Below are 19,135 nucleotides of genomic sequence, written 5' to 3' on the forward strand. Positions count from 1 at the left end.
TTTTGGTCAACATTTGAGTTTTTACTTGCTTACCAGCTATATGAGCCTTTAAAATATCTTCATCTTTTATCTTGTGCTTCTGGTTGTTCCTGGGGCCCAAGTACATCCCATCCCTTCTTCTACTTGGCTCAGTCTCAGAACACGCAGGGTCGTTCAACAAATTTTCTTTAAGCTTTTTTAAAAAAGAGCTAAGCAGTCAGCTTTTACGGGATAACTTCCTCCTTTAAAACAGTGGCGTAAAAGCAGCGTTTATATGTAGCTCCTGATAATGTGGGTCCGCTAGAGGACTCTGGGCGGGGCTGCCTTGGTTGATCTCACCTGTGCTAACTCATGCATTTGTGGTTAGCTGGCAGCTGGGTTATCCAGAGGATGACTTCACTTATGGGCTGACAGGTGGTTGGCTATTGGCTGAGGTGCTGTGGTGGTGACCAGGCCATGTTATTTCTTGTTCTCAGTAGGCCAGTTCAGCTTCTCCAGGCAGCAATTGCAGGATTCTGTTTATTGCTAGAGAGGGCAAGCCTCAATGTCCAAGCACTTTTCAGGCTTCTGAATTCATCACATTTTTTAATGGCCCATTGGCCAAAGCCAGCCACACAGTCAATCCAAGTGCAAGGGTTGGAGAAACAGACTAGGCCTTGGAAAGGGAGGAAAAGAATTTTGGTAGCTTGCAATCTACTATAGCTGGTTCAATTTGGATTTCTGTCACTTGATCAACTACTGATAGAAGCTATTTAAAAATTGTTAAAGTGGGCCTGGCGCGGTGTCTCATGTCTGTAATCTCAGCACTATGGGAGGCCAAAGCAGGCAGATCACTTAAGGTCAGGAGTTTGAGACTAGCCTGGCCAACATGGTGAAACCCCGTCTCTACTAAAAATACAAAAATTAGCCGGGCGGAATGGCAGGCACCTGTAATCCCAGCTACTCGAAAGGCTGAGGCAGGAGAATCTCTTGAAACTGGAAGGCAAAGGTTGCAGTGAGCCGAGATCGCACCATTACACTCCAGCCTGGGCGAAAGAGTGAAACTCCGTCTCCAAAAAAAAAAAATTATTTAAATGTTAGTGTGGAATGATGTTTACAATCATATATCATTGCCAAAGCTATCACTTACAACTAATCGGCAAACTTTACGAGACATTTATTTCAAGTCTTTAAACCAACAGTAACTTCAAAGCAATCCCCTACTGGCATTTTAGCTGGGTAATCCCATTTTTAAGGACTTTGGATAGGATATTTAATTAATGATCTCAGAGGCTCACATTGTATATATTTCTTCTTTGTCCTGAAACTGCATCCTTTGCAAATCTGGCTGGTAATACTCCAAAGTGCTTTTCTGCTAGTAGGCTGAGGGACAGTTCTATAAATTCTCAGTTGTGGAAAAGACAGTAACAGCTCCCTGTTGCAATAGCAAGTGGTTCTGATTACTTTGTCACAGTTCATGTGAGTTTTACCAGAAATGCTGTGGGCTTAAACTTAAAACTCCTCCCAAAGCGGTAGAAATGGCTCCACACATATTTAATCTCCCAGCTCAATAAAACATTCCTATTGCTTCAAGCATTGATGAAGCCATCTGGAGCCCAAAATGACCAGAGAAATGGGCAACATTGTTTACTATTGCTTCTCCTCAAGGAACATTAGCTAAAATGTCCTTTTAAAGTAAAACATCTGGACCTATTTTTCACTATTTAACAATGTGAAGGGGGTTACATCCTAACCAGGGTATTGAACTAGATGCTAAGTATGCATCAAAAAAAAAAAAATCAAGGAGAGAATGACTACAAACATTTCTCTTTCCCTAAGACTTAGAACTCTGTCAATGTCATGTATGGAAAAAAATAAAAATAAAAATAAAAATACCTAAAAGTCTTTTTGAGTTTTCAAAATAAGGTTAAAACTTTCCACTAGATTAGATTATACAGAAACATATGTAATTTCATAGACACTGACACTTTCTCTGCCCAAACATGTACACACACACACATACAGACAAACACACACACCCCTTACCAAATTCCTGAATGAATCTTGACTTTTCTTCTGAGAGAGACAGACAAAATTGAGGCCCATCATTGCAGCAATCTATAGCAGGGGGTTTCATTGTATCACCCGTGGGTTACTTCAAAATTTGTGGGCAGATTTTCTGCAGCTCTAATGACTTTTTAAACATCTGTGTACATTCGAGAGCTGATGAGGCTTTGAACAGGTTGATAAGGGGGACAATTAGGGGGACAGGCTAATACGTATGTTCTATTTTGATTTCTATTTATGTTTGGGAAAAGTTGACTATAGTTTGTGCTCGTTTCTCTAATGGGAAGATGGTAAGTGTTGTACAAACCTAGAAAATTCATCCTTTAGGCTGTATAGAAATGTTAGGTAATTATGATTATAAGGTATTGCCCTATAGAAACTCATCACTGTTTCCAGCTCTACATCCACAGAGGTACCCATTTCAATTTACTTTTTGTTTGCAGATTAGTTTCATATCTACACAAAGGAGGCCACTTAATTCATGATTATTTCAAGTATAAAGGAAACAAATTATTGTTCTCTTGTTGTCCATATTCCTATTTATCCCTTCAAAATTTCCTAGTTGTTCATTATGAAAATACTTATTTGGCTTATTATGTGCAAGGAGCAATGCTACTTGTCATGTAAGATATGCTTTTTCATTTGCCAGCCCCTCTTCATTCCAGGCTTATTCATTCATTCAGCAAATATCTATTGAGTATAATTTGTATACCAAGTACTACAATTGCAACTCTGCATATCAAACCATCCATTCCATCAACAAATATATACTGAGTGTCAGTTTTGTGTCAGGCACTATGCTTGGCAGGTGCAATGCCTGATATTAGGACTCTACGGGTGAGCAAAATTCAGCATTCTTTGCTTTCTAGAGTTTATAGTGTAGTTGAGAATACAGAAATCAATCTTAGGATTATACAAATGTAAGTATACCCAATCAAAAAAAATGAGATAAAAGTACAATTAAAGGAGAAGAATTTAACCTGGACCTGGGGGCCAGAAAAGGCTTCCCTGAGTAAGTGATGCCTGAGATGAAATGAGAAGTTGGGAAGGAGAGTGGGGAGCAAGAGGTACAGAGTCCAAGGCAAAAACAACAGCACGCAAAAAGGTTCTGTGGCAGGAGGAGCTACCACCCTTCGGCAGAACTGAAGGAAAGGCTCGAGGCTGGAGATGGGGAGCAGCATATGCTGGGAAGGGCTGCAGATCCAAGGAAATACAGAGGTTTTTATCCTAAGATAAAGGAGAGTGAATGAAAGACTTTAAGATGGGGGAGAGGGCATGGTCAGATTTGCTTTTAAAAATGATTATTCTGACTGTTGCATGGAGAACAGATCTTCAGAGTGGGGGCAGGGTGGGTGCAGGAAGATGGGTTGAGAAGAATCCCTGGTTACTACTCCGGCTGGGAGCCTGGACTAGGATGGTGCCAGTGGAAATGGAGAAAAGGAATTCAGATGTATAGGAGATAAGAACAACAGACTTTGGTGATGGGTGTATGCAGGCTGAGGAAGGTGTCAAAGTTGACTCACATATCCCCCTAAATTTCAATATTACCTTTATTAAGGTTTCTACCAACTTGTTAAAGGAAAAACAAGCCATACTTTCTTTTGGATAAGAATTGCAAAGGCATTCACATGAGGTCACTCACACGGTATATCAGGTAGAGTTTACTGTATAATCAGCCCCAAGATGTAATAGTTTAAAACAACAATAACCTATTCGCTCACAATTCTGAGGCTTGCCAATTGGGGCTGTGCTGAGATGAGTAGTCTGCTCCATATGATCTGCTCATCTTCCAGAAGGCTAGCCTGCTGATACGGTTTGGCTGTGTCTCCACTCAAATCTCACCTAGAATTGTAATAATCCCCACACGTCAAGGGTGGGGCCAGGTGGAGATAATTAAATCATGGGGTCAGTTTGCCCCATACTGTTCTTGTGTTAGTGAATAAGTCTCATGAGATCTAGATGGTTTTACAAAGGGCAGTTACCTTGCACACGCTCTCTTTTGCCTGCCACCATGTGAGATGTGCCTTTACTCCTCCTTTGCCTTCCACCGTGATTGTGAGGCCCCCCAGCCATGTGGAAATGCAAATTCATTAAACCTCTTTCCTTTGTAAATTACCCAGTTTGGGGTATGTCTTTATTAGCAGTGTGAGAACAGACTAATGTACCTGCTCTCTTTCACATGATGATATCAGAGCTCCAAAGACGAGCTAGCCCCAAAGTGCCGTCAGTTTCCCTGATTTCGTTTGCATCTCATTCACTGTTGTCCCATTGGACAAAAGTCACATATTGAAGTCCATAATCATTGTACAAGAGGATCACTCAGGGACATGGATATAGAGAGCTGTGAACAAATTAGAGATAATTACTGAAACAATGTGCCATATATGGTTTTGTTGTTTGAATGACTTCAAAACTTGTGGGAGAATTTTCTACAATCACAGTGATTCATTCACATTTATGTAGAGTCAATACATTAGCATTTGCACAACAATGATTTGACCTAGTGTTCTTGACCTGGAGTCTAGCTATGTTGACTTAATTTGTGTCCTGGGTAGTCAAGACCAAAGTATAGAATTGACTGACACTCAGTCATTTCATGGCTTTGATGCATTGATTCCCTAGCAGGTTCTCCAGCCACTGCAGTATCACTTCTTGTGGGTTTTGTGCTTCTAATGAGAAAACTTTGAATTATATTTTGGTCTGTCCCATGTCTTCTATTTGACTCAAAATATTTCACAAACCACTATACATTTGCTTACGTAAGCTTTTCCTTTTTAAAAAAAAAAAAAAAAATTCTTTCTTTACAACAGATATAATTATTGTGTCAGTTAGCTCTTGGTAAGTAATAACAAAATGCAACGTTTCTATGGCATACAGCAATAAAAGTTGATTTTTGTTACGTGTCTGTGGGTCAGCTGGGGGGTCCAATGGTTTAAGCTGGAGCTGCATTAGCTCCACGTGTCTCTCGTCATCCTTGACTCAGAAGGTTAGCCAAGGCACTTCTCTTCCTCAGCACAAGAACACACGCTCAAAGGCACAGGCATTTTTGAAGTCTCTACTTGTGGCACATCTGTTAACATTCCACATGGCCCAACATGTAGCCTAGTTTGAAGTTAAGATGTGATGAAATAGAGTCCTTCCACAGAATTAGAGGAAAGGGAGGGAGTATTTTTGAACAATAACTTTTCATATTGACTTTGACAGTGACCTAATAAGGGTTTTTCAATAATGACTTACCTTTTCAATCCACTGGTCACACTGAGTTCCTGGGTTGATTGGTTTTCTTGTTTTGTTTTTCTTTTTTCAAGATGGGGTCTCACTCTGTCACCCAGGCTAGAGTGTAATGGCATGATCACATCTCACTGCAGCCTCAACCTCCTGGGCTCAAGAGATCCTCCAGCCTCAGTCTCCCAAGTAGCTGGGACCACAAGCATACATAACCACACCCAGCTATTTTTAAAATTTTTTGTAGAGATGAGGTCTCGGTATATTACCTAGGCTGGTTTTGAACTCCTGAGATCAAGCAATCCTCTTGCCTTGGCTTCCCAGAGTGCTGGGATCCACCATGCCTGTCCATTTGTGTTTTTAATTTGCTTCTTTCTCCCCCTCTCCTCTTTCTCCTATCTTCCTCTGTTCCACCTCTTCACCCTCCTTCACCTCATATTTAAAATGTGGTTTTAAAACATGGAAGATTATTTCCTTGACCTTTTATTTCCAATTTCTTCCCTAAATGATGGTTAAATTTATCTGAGATGCTTTCTCTTTTATTTTATTTATAAAACATATACAAACATTTTAATTTGTCTATTATTTCTACACGTATATATTGCCAGAACAGATAGGTAAAAAGTTTGTTCATTAAACTGAGTTATCAGAGGAAGGATCACCTTCCATCCTTATCTTTAAATAAAAGTTATAGACATTTATCAAACATCCAGCACTGCCAAAGGCTGCTCAAAGGCTACTCAGTCTATTTTTCCAGTGAGGTGAGAAGCAATGGACATGAAAAGAAGCTCTGAAATCCACTCCCCCACCCCCAGAGAATCAGTGATTACAAAATGAATTACTCCTGGAATGAATAAATCTTGTGTGGTTGATAGGATAGAAATTTACTAATTTAAGGTCACCTACTTAGGTACAATCATGTAGGCTTTATGGATTAATAATAAACATTAATAGCAGAAGCTATTGAAGTAGAAAATAAAGGCTTGGAAGTAAATATACCCGCAAATATTCATCATGGCAACTTTATTGAGTGGAAGTGGCGCACGTTTCAAAAAGAAAGTCTGTGTGTGTCATAGACTAGAATTCATCATCTAAGCTATCCTAGTAGGATGTCAAGGTGAGTGGCTGAATTGCACCTGACCATATAGTGTCCCACTACCATTTCTTGGTAACATTTTTGAATATATGCGTCCCTGAACTTTTGGCCCAGAAATGCATATGGCAAAACAATAGTTGATCATGTTCAGAAGAGGGTCAATGATGCTAAGAAACTCAGGGGAGTGGTTAAGAGGTTTGGCTTTGGAGTCTGACACTTGGGGTTGACTCTCAGTGTCCTTTGCTTTTTTTTTTTGTTTTTTGGAGACAGGGTCTCACTGTGTTACCCAAGCTAGAATGCAGTCCCATGATCTTGACTCACTGCAACCTCTGCCTCCTGGGTTCAAGCAATTCTCCTACCTCAGCCTCCCAAATAGCTGGGACTAGAGGTGTCTGCCACCACACCAGGCTAATTTTTGTATTTTCTGTAGATACAGGGTTTCACCATGTTGCCCAGGTTGGTCTCAAACTCCTGACCTCAAGTGATCCACCTGTCTTCACCTCCCAAAGTACTGGGATTACAGGCCTGTGCTACCATGACCAGCCTCCTTTGCATTTTTTAATAGTTTTACTACCAATACATGCCTCCAGCCATTAGCTCCTGCAGGGCCCATGTCAGCTTTTGAACAGAAATTATGTTTTTCTGGGGGTGGCCCCCAGCCAATAACTGAGCATGAGGTGGAACTTGGACCTGGCCACTTCTGCCCAGTGTGGGACTTCTTTAACAGTTAATCACCACTCCAGAACTTAGCCCAGTCAGGCTAGCAGAGATTTTCTTTCACCTTCTTTTCTTTCTTTGCTCAATATCAGGTAATTTGTCCTGATGTGCTTTTCAGTTTGCTAATTAATGGCTGGGAGTGGTGGCTCACATCTGTAATCCCAGCACTGGTAGGCCAAGGCAGGTGGATCACTTGAAGTCAGAATCAGTAATTCGAGACCAGCCTGGCCAACATGGTGAAATCCCATCTCAGCCTCAGGAGGCTGTGGCAAGAGAATCACTTGAACCTGGGAGGTGGAGTTCACCTGCAGTGAGCTAAGATCACACCATTGCACTCCAGCCTGGGCGAGAGTGAGACTCAATCTTTAAAAAACAAAACAAAACCAAAAACAGTTTAGTAATTAAACTGAGAGATTTAATAAGATCTGTCTGATCCATTCAATATATTGTGAAAGGAAAATTAATTTCAGTACCCCCAAATCAGTAAATCAAGGAAAAACTCAAGCTGGGAACTGCATCAGGCAAACCTGCCTTCCATTTTATTTCTAAATAACATAGCTACAAAGATAAAACAACTACAGACCTCCCAAACAATTCACTCAAAAGGAAATTCCTTGTGGACAAAGGACAGACAGACAGCATCCCTCTGAGGCTCCTGAGATCCACTTCCTCTGCCCTATTGTTTCGCTAAGCCAGCCTCTGTTTCCCAGGTTCAAGCAATTCTCCTGTCTCAGCCTCCCAAGTAGCTGGGATTACAGGTGTGTGCCACCAAGCCTGGCTAATTTTTGTATTTTTAGTAGAGATGGGTTTTTGCCATGTTGGCCAGGTTGGTCTCGAACTCCTGAGCTCAAGTGATCCACCTACCTTAGCCTCCCAAAGTACTGGGATTACAGGTGTAAGCCACCACACCTGGCCTCTTCAATACTTTTAAGGTATTATTTTGACATTTTCAGTGTGATAGTTAATCTGAATAACCTACTGTGAGAGATAAATAAAGCCACAAACTATTTGCAGCTCTTCCTATCAAGAGGTCTCGTGGTGGCTCACGCCTGTAATCCTAACACTTTGGGAGGCTGAGGTGGGCGGATCACCTGAGGTCAGGAGGTTGAGACTAGCCTGGCTAACATGGTGAAAACCTGTCTCTACCAAAAATACAAAAATTAGCCATGCGTAGTGGCACATGTCTGTAATCCCAGCTACCTGGGAAGCTGCTGCAGAAAAATCGCTGGAACCCGGAAGGCAGAGGCTGCAGTGAGCTGACATCACACCAGTGCACTCCAGCCTGTGTGACAGAGCGAGGCTCCACCTCAAAAACTAAAAATAAAAAGAGGTCTGTTTTCCCTTCCCTTGAATCTAGGCAGTCTTATGATTTGCTTTGACCAATAGAAAGCAGTGGAAGTAGGCTTGGCGTGGTGGCTCATGCCTGTAATCCCAGCATGTTGGGAGGCTGAGGCAGGAAGATTGCTTGAGTCCAGGAGTTCAGGAGCAGCCTGGGCAACATGGCAAAACATCATCTCTACAAAAAATACAAAAATTAGCCAAACATGGTGGCGAGTACCTGTGACCCCAGCTACTCGGGAGACTGAGGTGGGAGGATTGCCTGAGCCCAGGAGGTAGAGGCTGCAATGAGCCACTGCTGTGATCATGCCACTGCATCCATCCTGGGTGACAGAGTGAGACCCTGTCTAAAAAAAAAAAGTGGCAGAAGTGACACTGTGGGACTTTCCAAGCCAAGGCCCCACCAGGCCTTACAACTTCCACTCTTGCCCTTTTGGAACCCAGCCACCATGAGAAGATGTCTGACCTATCCAACTGGATAAGCAATGTGGAAAACTGCAGGGCTCTGGCTAATAGCCCCAGCTGATTGCCAGATGTATAAATGAGATCAAACAGGGCCATCCAGCCTCCAGCCAATGGGCCATCTGACTTGGATTACTCGCCCAGCAGTAATCTAAGCAAAATCAACAGAACTGTCCTCAGAAGAACAGATAAATCAATGCTCTACAGAATAGTGACCAATAAAATAGTGGTGGTTTTAAGCCACTAAGTTGTGGGGTGGTCTCTTATATAGCAATAGATAACTGATACACCTAGCTCACTATTTATTAAAAACCACAATTACCTTAAACTGAAATTTTAATGCCTAAAACATTACTAACATAATGCTTGTTATTCATTATTTTGAGAAGATGTTGGAAACAGATGCTCGGTGCCGCAAAGAAAAATCGACACTGAGACAAAGGATCTCTCAGCAAGGCAATTTTACTTTCTGCAGAAGGGGTGCTGTCTGTCAGCAATCTTTCCATGAAAGCACACTGAACAAAGTAAAGTCAGAAATATTTATTCCTTATGCATTGGGTCCTTACTGCTGTGTCCTATCTCCGTTGGTTGGAGCTGGACCTCACAGTCTAAGCTAAACCCAACTGGCTAATAATTTAAAACTTTCCTGAATAGGTAAAGGCAATGGAGAACAAAGGAAAAGAGGGAGCTGATTGTGAAAGGCCTTAGAAAAGTAATAACATTCCCAAATAAGGAATGGGCACAGACTGTGAGCTGGGATGTGCCTGTGAGCATGTCTAAGCATGGTTAAAGTACAAGGACATAGAATGTACTATGTGCCTATGAGCATGTCCAGCACAAATATCTTGGTTAAAGTACAATGACATAGAATGTACTTATTCCCTTCTATCTAAGAGCTACATAGGATAGGGCTTAACAAAGGGTTACTAGCAAAAAGCAAGAAGGCTTTGAAGAAAGTTAGTCTTTAAAAGAAACTATTATTTTAACTATTATTATTCTTTAGCAAGAAGGGAAACTTTGAAGAACTTTTTACTTTCTACATATTTATGAAAAATGTGTTAAGAATGTAAATATGTTTTACTATAATCATTAAATATTTGATGGTAGAATTTTATTTTTTTTTCCTTTTGACTTTAGAGAAATCTTTAAGCATACACAGTTAAAATGGCCAAGTCCACTTGGGTATACCAAAGTCAATTGAGTACTGAAGCAGGGTAAGAAAAACTTTATTGTCCTTTCTCCAATCTCTTCACCTAAGGGGACTACAATTATCTCTGCTAAAGCAACATTTACAAACGAAATTCATTATTTCTTAACCTAGAAACCTGAGAGGACAGGAAGGACTAGCATAACCCTAAGGCCATTCACTTTATTTCAAGTTAACATCCTACTAAAACATTTTGGATAAAACCCTTTTTGATGATTTTCTATAAGAGAGCTAGCTCTAAAAATAGTTTTGTGAGCAAGACAATTTATTTGCCTACTTTCCTTGTCTGTACTTTCATTGTTGTACAATTTTAGCGTCTATAAATCTACAACTAAATTTTGCACTAATAGTAGAATGCAAAGCAAAATGCCTTTACTTCTTTTAGATTTGGATTACTCAGTTCCAAAATAGTGTTTTTAGAGTAATATGATAATTTCTTTTCTTATTTTAAATAAAATAATTCGGGCCGAGTGCAGTGGCTCACGCCTGTAATCCAAGCACTTTGGAGGCCAAGGCGGGTGGATCACCTGAGTCGGGAGTTCGAGACCAGCCTGACCAACATGATGAAACCCATCTTAAAAAAAAAAAAAGAAAAAAATAAAAATAAAAATAAAATAATTCAATTTGAAAAAACTTTATCCAAAAGATGTCCAAGGGATTATGGTGTTAAAATTGCTGCTTTAGGCTGGGGATGGTGGATCACACCTGTAATCTCAACACTTTGGTAGGCCAAGGTGGATGGATCTCTTGAGCCCAGGAGTTTGAGACCAGTCTGGGAAACATGGTGAAACCCTGTCTCTACAAAAAATACAAAAATTAGCTGGGTGCGGTAGCAGGCACCTATAGTCCCAGGTACTCTTACTCGAGAGGCTGAGCTGCGAGGATCTCCTGAGCCTAGGAAGGTCGAGGGCGCAGTGAGCCATGATCATGCCACTCCTCTCCAGCCTGGGTGATAGAGTGAGACCGTGTCCCCTGTCTCAATATATATATTTATATATACATATATATATATATTTGGCTTAAAGACTAAATAAATTTTAATTTTATGATTAAATAAATTTAATCTTATATGTAGCTTATTATCATTGCTATGAATCTATTGTGATTTATTTTAGAAGTATATCATTTGTCTTTTAAAACTGTATGTTGCATGTTAGCTAGGACCACCAGCATGTACCACCATGCCTGGACAATTTTTCTTTTTAAAATTATTTTTGTGTGAAGATGGGGTCTCATTGTGTTGCCCAGGCTGGTCTCAAACTCCTGGCCTCAAATGATCCTCTCACCTTGGCCTCCGAAAGTGATGAGGTTACAAGTGTGAGCCACCTTGCCTGGCAGTTTTATTATACTTGGATGCTATGGTGCTTATAACATATGATCAAAATACTGATGGATTGTAGTAATAAAGAATACTTTCTTAATAACTTTGTAAAGCTCAACATGTAAAAAGCTAATGACAATGATAATAAAGATTTGCCTGGTATTGACAAAAATAATGATGCTATCAACATAAGGGACTATTAACACAATTTTGTCTTAATTGGGTCATGTTTATAGATTGTTATATAAAAAGAGATTTTTTTCTGTATATTTTTCTAGAACCATTTGGTGAAAGGCAAAAACAAAAAAAAAAAGAGTAAGAAAAAATTGGGTTCGTATTGGGAAAATAATGGAGGAAGAATTTTGCCTTGGAATTGGCTGATTCTAGTATGTCATTCCAAGACTCAAGTATAAACAGATGTGGTTTTTTTTACCGCTTTTTAAATAGAACAGGCTATAACTAAGAATATATTTGTGATTGAATAGATTTAGCAGAGTATATGTGTAATTAGCAGAGATATTTCAAGTGTGAAATTATAAAGAGAAATATCTATAAACCTTACTTTTATGATAAGCTGAAAGTCTAAGGAAAATCAAAGATGCAGGAGCGTAAACAGATTGTTGGATTCAGTTAAGCCTCTTTTTTACGATCCTAGCATGAAAGTATTCTGTACGTCTCCCACAGTCGCTACAATGCTTTCACTTTACTATGATTACCAAAAACCAGTACAGTAGCAACTTCTGTAGCACATGCTGATAGAAAGGATGGCTAAGACAGAGAAGCCCGACTGTGGAAAGTAGCGCCACCTAGCGGCCGAATTTGGTTCTTACAAGAGACCAGCTTTTCTTTTCTTTTTTTTTTTTTTTTTGAGACGGAGTTTCCTTCTTGATGCCCAGGCTGGAGTCCAATGGTGCGATCTTGGCTCACCGCAACCTCCGCCTTCCCGGTTCAAGCGATTCTCCTGCCTCAGCCTCCCAAATAGCTGGGACTACAGGCGTCCCCCACCATTCCCAGATAATTTTTTGTATTTTTAGTAAAGACGGGCTTTCACCATGTTGGCCAGGCTGGTCTCGAACTCCTGACCTCAGGTGATCCACTCGCCTAGGCCTCCCAAAGGGCTGGGATTACACGTGTGAGCCACCACTCCTGGCCAAGTTGTATGAGTATATTCTACTGGACAGACCTGGAACACCCTTGAGAAGGTGAGTGGAAAGGCGGACCTTCTGTTTATCATTGTATTTATGTATTAGTGCCTAAAGCAGTTTTCTTACTTTCAGTAATAAATGCTTGAGAAAAAGTGAAAAATAAAAAGGAGTTAAATTTCTTACCCTCCCTTTTTCAAAGAGTAAATAAAATTCATTTTCTTCAAGGGGCTCATTTCAGGGATCAGAAACCCATGTGTCATTAGGGACTGGGCATTTATGTTTATTTTACATAAATAAAAATTTAAAACAATTTTGTTGTTTTAAACAAATCTGTGGGCAGAATTTGGCCTATGGGTCACTAACTCATGACCTCTGAAATTTCTTATTACATTTTTATTGCGGTAGAATTTATATACCATAAAGTTCACCCCTTTAAAGTATAAACAAGTCAGTGGCTTTTAGTATATTCACAAAGTACAACCACCACATCTAGTTTCAGAACATTTTCATCACCGCAAAGGAAACCCCATACTCATTAGCAGTCATTTTCCCATTTCCCCATCCTCCAGCCCATGGCAATCTCTAATGTACTTTCTGTCTCTATGGATTTGTCTGTTCTGCACATTTCTTATGACTGAAATCAATACAATATGTGGCTTTCTGTGTCACTTTTCATAGTATTTCCAAGGTCCATTCATACAGCATGTATCAGTACTTTCTTTTTATTGCTGAATAATAGTCCATTACAAGGATATACTGCTTTTGTTTATCTATTCATCAATTGACAGACATTTTGGTGGTTTCCTTTTTTTGGCTATTATGAATAATGCTGTCTAAATATTTATATACAATAACCTCTGAATGAACCTTTGAACTTAAATTCAGAGGTTACTGTATATAAATATTCATAGCAGCATTAAAGATAAAAATTAGATTTTGGAACTTAGAGTTTAAAAATCTAGTTTTTAAATAGTTAATACATTAATATGGTTTAATATTATACATACTAATAAGATGGTTCAAATATATATATATATATATATATATACACATATATATATATAGTGACCAGGAGCAATGGCTCACACCTGTAATCCCAGCACTTTGGAAGCCAAGGTGGGCAGATCACTTGAGGTCAGGAGTTCAAGACCAGCCGGGTTTCAGTAGAAACCCCGTCTCTACTAAAAATACAAAAATTAGCTGGGTGTGGTGGCGTCCACCTGTAGTCCCAGCTACTCAGGAGGCCGAGGCAGGAGAATCACTTGAACCTGGGAGGCGGAGGTTGCAGTGAGCCCAGATCATAACGCTGCACTCCAGCCTGGGCAATAGAGTGGGACTCTGTCTCAAAAAAAAAAGTGTATATATATATGTCTATATATAGAGAGAGAGACAGACACACACATACAAACACACACACACACACATATGTATATATAGTGAAGTTTTTTCCCACCCCTATCTCCCAAATACCTAATTATCATCCCTTTCTGTCCCAGTAGATAAGCACTATTAACAGCTTTTCTGTCCTTCTGGCATAGCAAACATTCTAGTTTCTCTCTCTGTCTCTAATAGAAGGGTAGCACACTTAACATGCTACTCTGCACCTGGCTTTTTCACTTACCCTGAATGCCATGTCTTTCTAGACAGTGTCCTCATTCTTTTCTAAAGCTACACATTTTATTTGTTATGGCTGTACCAGAACTAATTTAACAAGTTTCTCCTTGATGGATATTTTGGTGATTACTTAAATGATTTGATATTTATGAAATCCACTTGTAAACTAGTCATACAATAATAAGAAACCTATGAGATAGATATTATCAAGTTCAATAATAAGGAATAAAAGAAGCTACTTAATTTTAATACTAAACAGGAAAATTGAAAGAGGCCTGAGGCTGCTTTTTAAAATAAAATATTGTCATCCTCTCAACTGTTATGCTGTCAGGTAGAACTAGTCATTTGAAATAGAATGAAAACTCTCAAAGATACTGGCCTAGTTGAGAAACTTGTTTTTAACCTAACTTTTCCTTCTCAGAATATTTATCTTTATAGTCCTCAAATTTAGTTTAATGAGCCATTTTCATTAAATCTGATGACAGGGAAATCTCAGGAAATACCTGTGAGATTTTTTTGTTTGTCTACAGTACTTGACACATCTTATATTTAATTATAAGGCCAGAGTTAAGATATGTACCTATGAAGTATACACAAAGTACAAATCAGATTAGTTTACAAATTCACTCAGTTTTCTACTAATTGTTTATTATGTAAACTTATTATTAGTTATGGGAATTTATTAGTTATTATGTGTTTATTATGTGAACTTAGTTGTTAGGTTGCAAAAGCAAAGAATCAAGGAAACTTCATTATTTATTACTAGACAAAACAAGCTATTAAAGAGTTACAGTTAAAAAAAACTGGTACTTCTATCTACTGTTAGGTAAACACTAGAGAGGAAATACTACCCATTCCACTGTCTACGCCGTTAGCTTCTGTGCTATCACAACTTCGTTGGTTTCTCCAAAATAACTTTCATTCTTCACTCCCACATGATACCAGATACCCAAAAGATATCCCAAAGAATTGGACTTTGGGTACTTCAAAAGAAACATACTAAAAATTCTAAGATATCATTACAAAAGCAGAGATACATTCCTTATTTTACTGATTAGTTGGAGAACAAAGGATTGAGGTGTTGGCTAACAGGTTGAGAGAACAATGGTGGTCATGGTTAGCCAAGCAAGACCCTATCGATAATGGCTGCTGACCTTACCAACGTATTTTCTGCAAATGCCGAGATGGGACAGTGCAGTCTGTTCTAATAGAATGTTTAAGGTGTTCATCATTACAGAAATTGCTTCTTTGGCCGTTGGTTAACTCTTCAGAGTGGGCCATATCAAGTGCTAACAGCTGAGTTTCACATTTCCTGAAACATCTTTCTTAACTTTCATCTAAGTTCTAGTCTGTAAATGAGAAATGCAAATAAGAACGAGGGGTCAATTTATTTTAAGTAAATTTGTCGTTAGATATCAATGTGTACAATTTCAAACATTTATAAATCTTGCAATTTATAGAAAAATTAATGTAATCTTAAAATTATTTGGTAGTTTTCACAATTATTTACGATGAACTCAACCTACTTTTGTAGAAACATTCATGTTTAAAAGTACCCCTGCCACAAAGTGATCATTTCACAGTACCCTTCTATATAGTATTTATGTCAGTTAAATGACAGGTGCATCAATAAAACCTAGCCGATTCAGTAATTTAGAAACAGCACAATCAGAACAGTTAATAAAGCTACCATTAATTCTAAACAAAACAGAACCTTTTATAGTAAGATATAAATATTTTCCCATTCAGTACTCATTGAAGAAAATAATTAGGAGGCAATCTTTTCTTCACTATTTACTACAAAACAAAGTGATTTTAAGATACTTTTAAAAATTGACGTTAAGAAGCTACATTAGGTAACTTCTTATAATATGTGACATTAAATATTTTGAGAAATTCTTGGTTTCATTGGAAGGCATTTGTAATGATAAACCTTTTTTTCAGTTATGATATTAAGCAGAGATAATTCTGTCATCCCAGATAGCAATTTCTTATTAACAATTGATAACATTTGAAATGAAAGAGATTCTTGGCTTTATTTCTAAACTTTTTTCTACTTAGGTATTTAACTTTTTTGACATTCTCTCATCCCCTCAATAGGACCCAAAATACACCTAAAATTAATTAAAAGGAAAGATAACTATTTGAATTAGTGCTTGTATTTGAAAACAATATTTACTATAGTATTCTACAGTTTCTTCTTTTTTTAAGCTAAGACAATTAAATAAAAATGTAAGGGATAAGAAATATAGTTGAAGTCACAATGAGGTATATTTTCTTTTATTGACATAAAACACAAATTTCAAATGTTGGCTCTTTAAGAAAAAAATTCTCCTGGTAAATATTATGCATAACCGTTGCCCAAAAATGTATACAGCTGTTTTCCAACATTTTATATACATCGTGGTTTACTTAAGACCAGCCCTGTTAGAACCTTCTGAATATAATGTGCTCTTAATTTAAAAACGGGCTACCCTCAGTATATAAAATATATAGGCATGTATGTTATACATACAAAGTAAAAAATATAAAAAGGAAAGACGGAAGACAAAAGAAAGTATCCTTTCCTATAAGATCCAGACAGAAAGTCATTTTAATTAGTGGGACCATGGAAAATATCTGAAGAATTTCAGTTTTGGCAAATACTTTTCAGAAAAATATCCAAGCTGTGAGAACACTAAATGTCTATTTTAGTAATTTAGTAGAGGTTTCTATTCAAACATTCAGTAAACATGTTGCAGTCTTCTACTAAATAGAAAAGAAGACTTTGGGGGTGTCTGTTAAATGCAAAAAGCTGCTCATTTTAACAGGTTAGTAATAACCTTTTAATCAAATATATGTCATGCAGAGACTCAAATCCTGGTCCAGTAGTGTTTGAGTATGTTTGATGGAAGGTTCCAATGGTGAGGATCTGAATTTTTCCAAGATTTTAGTGGGAATGGAGCAGGATGTTATGGCAATGGAGGGGGTCAGCCCCAAAGGTAGCTGGCCCAACCTTAACTGTGGATGTTAAAAAAAAAAAGCCACCAAATGTTTCCATAGCATTCTTTTTGCTGCATTTTCTTTATTTTAAGCCACAGGTCTACTTGGAGGTCATGCAGCAAGTGGCTTATAAATAAAATCAAAGTCTATGAATAGTGTCATCGCATTAAGAGACAGAATTGCTGGATTATCTCATTATGTAAAAAGCTTGAATCCTGGGAATCCATGAGTTGGTAGTATTTATGGAATACCTGAAATGGGGAACAAAAACCATATATGTCAATAATACGTGCATACAATTCAGGAGTTAAAGCAATGAAGAGTATTCAATCATTTATTAAGCTAGAAAGTCCATATGATTTCTAAACCATGCCTCACAATTAAAATGCAACAAATATAACAGGGCCAATTCCAAAATTAGCAAATATTGCCATTGTTGCTAATTGTTTACCAAGGCAAACAATTTCCAGCCCTCTCAAATTGCAGTGTATGTCACCAAAGAGAGAACCTAAATATAGTGACCACATGCATTTTAGAAGCCTAAGAATCTGGACACTTAGCGCATCTTTTAGCTCAGAGAGATGCCACATGTCTCAATTTTCATAGAGACAAGGCCTTTTCATGATGTCATAGCACCAAGGGAGAAACAAACCAAAAAATCAAAATTTTCAGCTGCCATATTTTTTTTCTTTATTTTTCCAGACCATCATTACGCAGCCCAAAATACTCAGGATAATGAAAAGTAACAGAACTTTTTCTAAAACGATGTATATGTTTCTTTATAGATTTAAATTACAGTTTTCATGGGAATGTTTACAGTCTTCCACCAAACATTCCTGAGAAGCAGAAAGAACAGATTCCATATGGATTTATGTATACAGAGGCCCTTTGTAAGGTAATTCAAAGAAAAAATAAGTTTATTTGGACTAGTGCTTCTATTTTTGGAAACAATATTTACAATATTTTCTGTAGTATTCCATAGTGTTTTCTTCTTTTACTGATACCAAAGTAAGGTATTGTTAGTACAGAAGCAGGCAATTTGAACAAATTTATTCTGAATATGCTTGAACATTCAGAATATGGAAAAAAGTAATATAATCTAGTTTTAAATTCTCATGCAAGTAACCAAAATTTTCTCATTAAAAGATAATCTAATGTTCTGCAAATAATTTTCTGTAAATAATTTTCATTCCACATTTATATATAGCACTAAACTGATAATGCCAAGCCAAATAAATGTTTGTCAGATCTTCACAAACAGATGTTCCCTCTCGTATCACTAAAGTTTAAATTTTACGTCTTAAACTCAGGTCATTACCTTAGTAAATAAGAGAGAGAATTTAACTCTTTCCCTAATCATGAAGTTTTTTTTTAAAGCTTCAATTTTATGGGAACATACAGAAAAAGAAACATCATTTCTATTTAAGCCAGTAATTTTAAGAAAAACTGAGCTATCATCAGGAGTGGCTTCCAAAAATGGCTATTATAAATTAATTAAGATTATGCAATATATTTCATAACATGCCGAGCCATTTTACTTTTATTAAAAAAAGAGTATTCAGTAGAAGTTAATGTGGAAAAATAATTCTGTTTTCATTTCAACCCCAATTTATTTAAGCAATAATTTTTAAACCTTCAGTTCACAAAATATATTCTTTTAACTGAAATAAAAGTAACTATAAATCTTCCCTGGTTTTAGAGTTTTACAGGAACTCTGCTGACATGCTCTGGCTGAAAGTCTTGCCAGAATTCAATGTTAAGACTTGCTTAGCAAATTTTTAGGAGTATGAAAAATAATTTATCTATATTTGAAAGACAATTTAATTAATGTCAAAATTATACTTTAACTTTCAGCAGTCAATTTGGAAGTCCTTTCAATTTAAACATTAGTATTTTCACTTTTGCTTATTACTGCAGCTGACAGCAGAACGTAGTCCCTCTCAAAGAAATCATCGCATTAAAAATTTAAAAAGGTTAAGCAGAGTCATAGTTCTTACTTCTAA

At 37.7% G+C, this 19,135-nt stretch overlaps 1 protein-coding gene across 6 annotated transcripts in view; it reads right to left on the minus strand.

Moving 5' to 3' along the window:
- Positions 1-9,309: 9,309 nt before the first annotated feature.
- Positions 9,310-19,135, minus strand: part of GK (glycerol kinase) — an 82,014-nt gene continuing 72,188 nt past the window's right edge. For all 6 annotated transcript variants that reach the window (XM_012448869.2, XM_012448867.2, XM_012448866.2 and 3 more), the window contains one exon: positions 9,310-17,383. In XM_012448869.2, the coding sequence (XP_012304292.1) occupies positions 17,373-17,383 (11 nt within the window). In that variant the 3' untranslated portion in view covers positions 9,310-17,372. The remainder of the gene's footprint in view (positions 17,384-19,135) is intronic.

The sequence above is a fragment of the Aotus nancymaae genome, unplaced genomic scaffold (genome assembly GCF_030222135.1).
Source record: "Aotus nancymaae isolate 86718 unplaced genomic scaffold, 86718_ANA_hifiasm-v0.15.2.pri h1tg000058l, whole genome shotgun sequence".
Lineage (NCBI taxonomy): Eukaryota > Metazoa > Chordata > Mammalia > Primates > Aotidae > Aotus > Aotus nancymaae.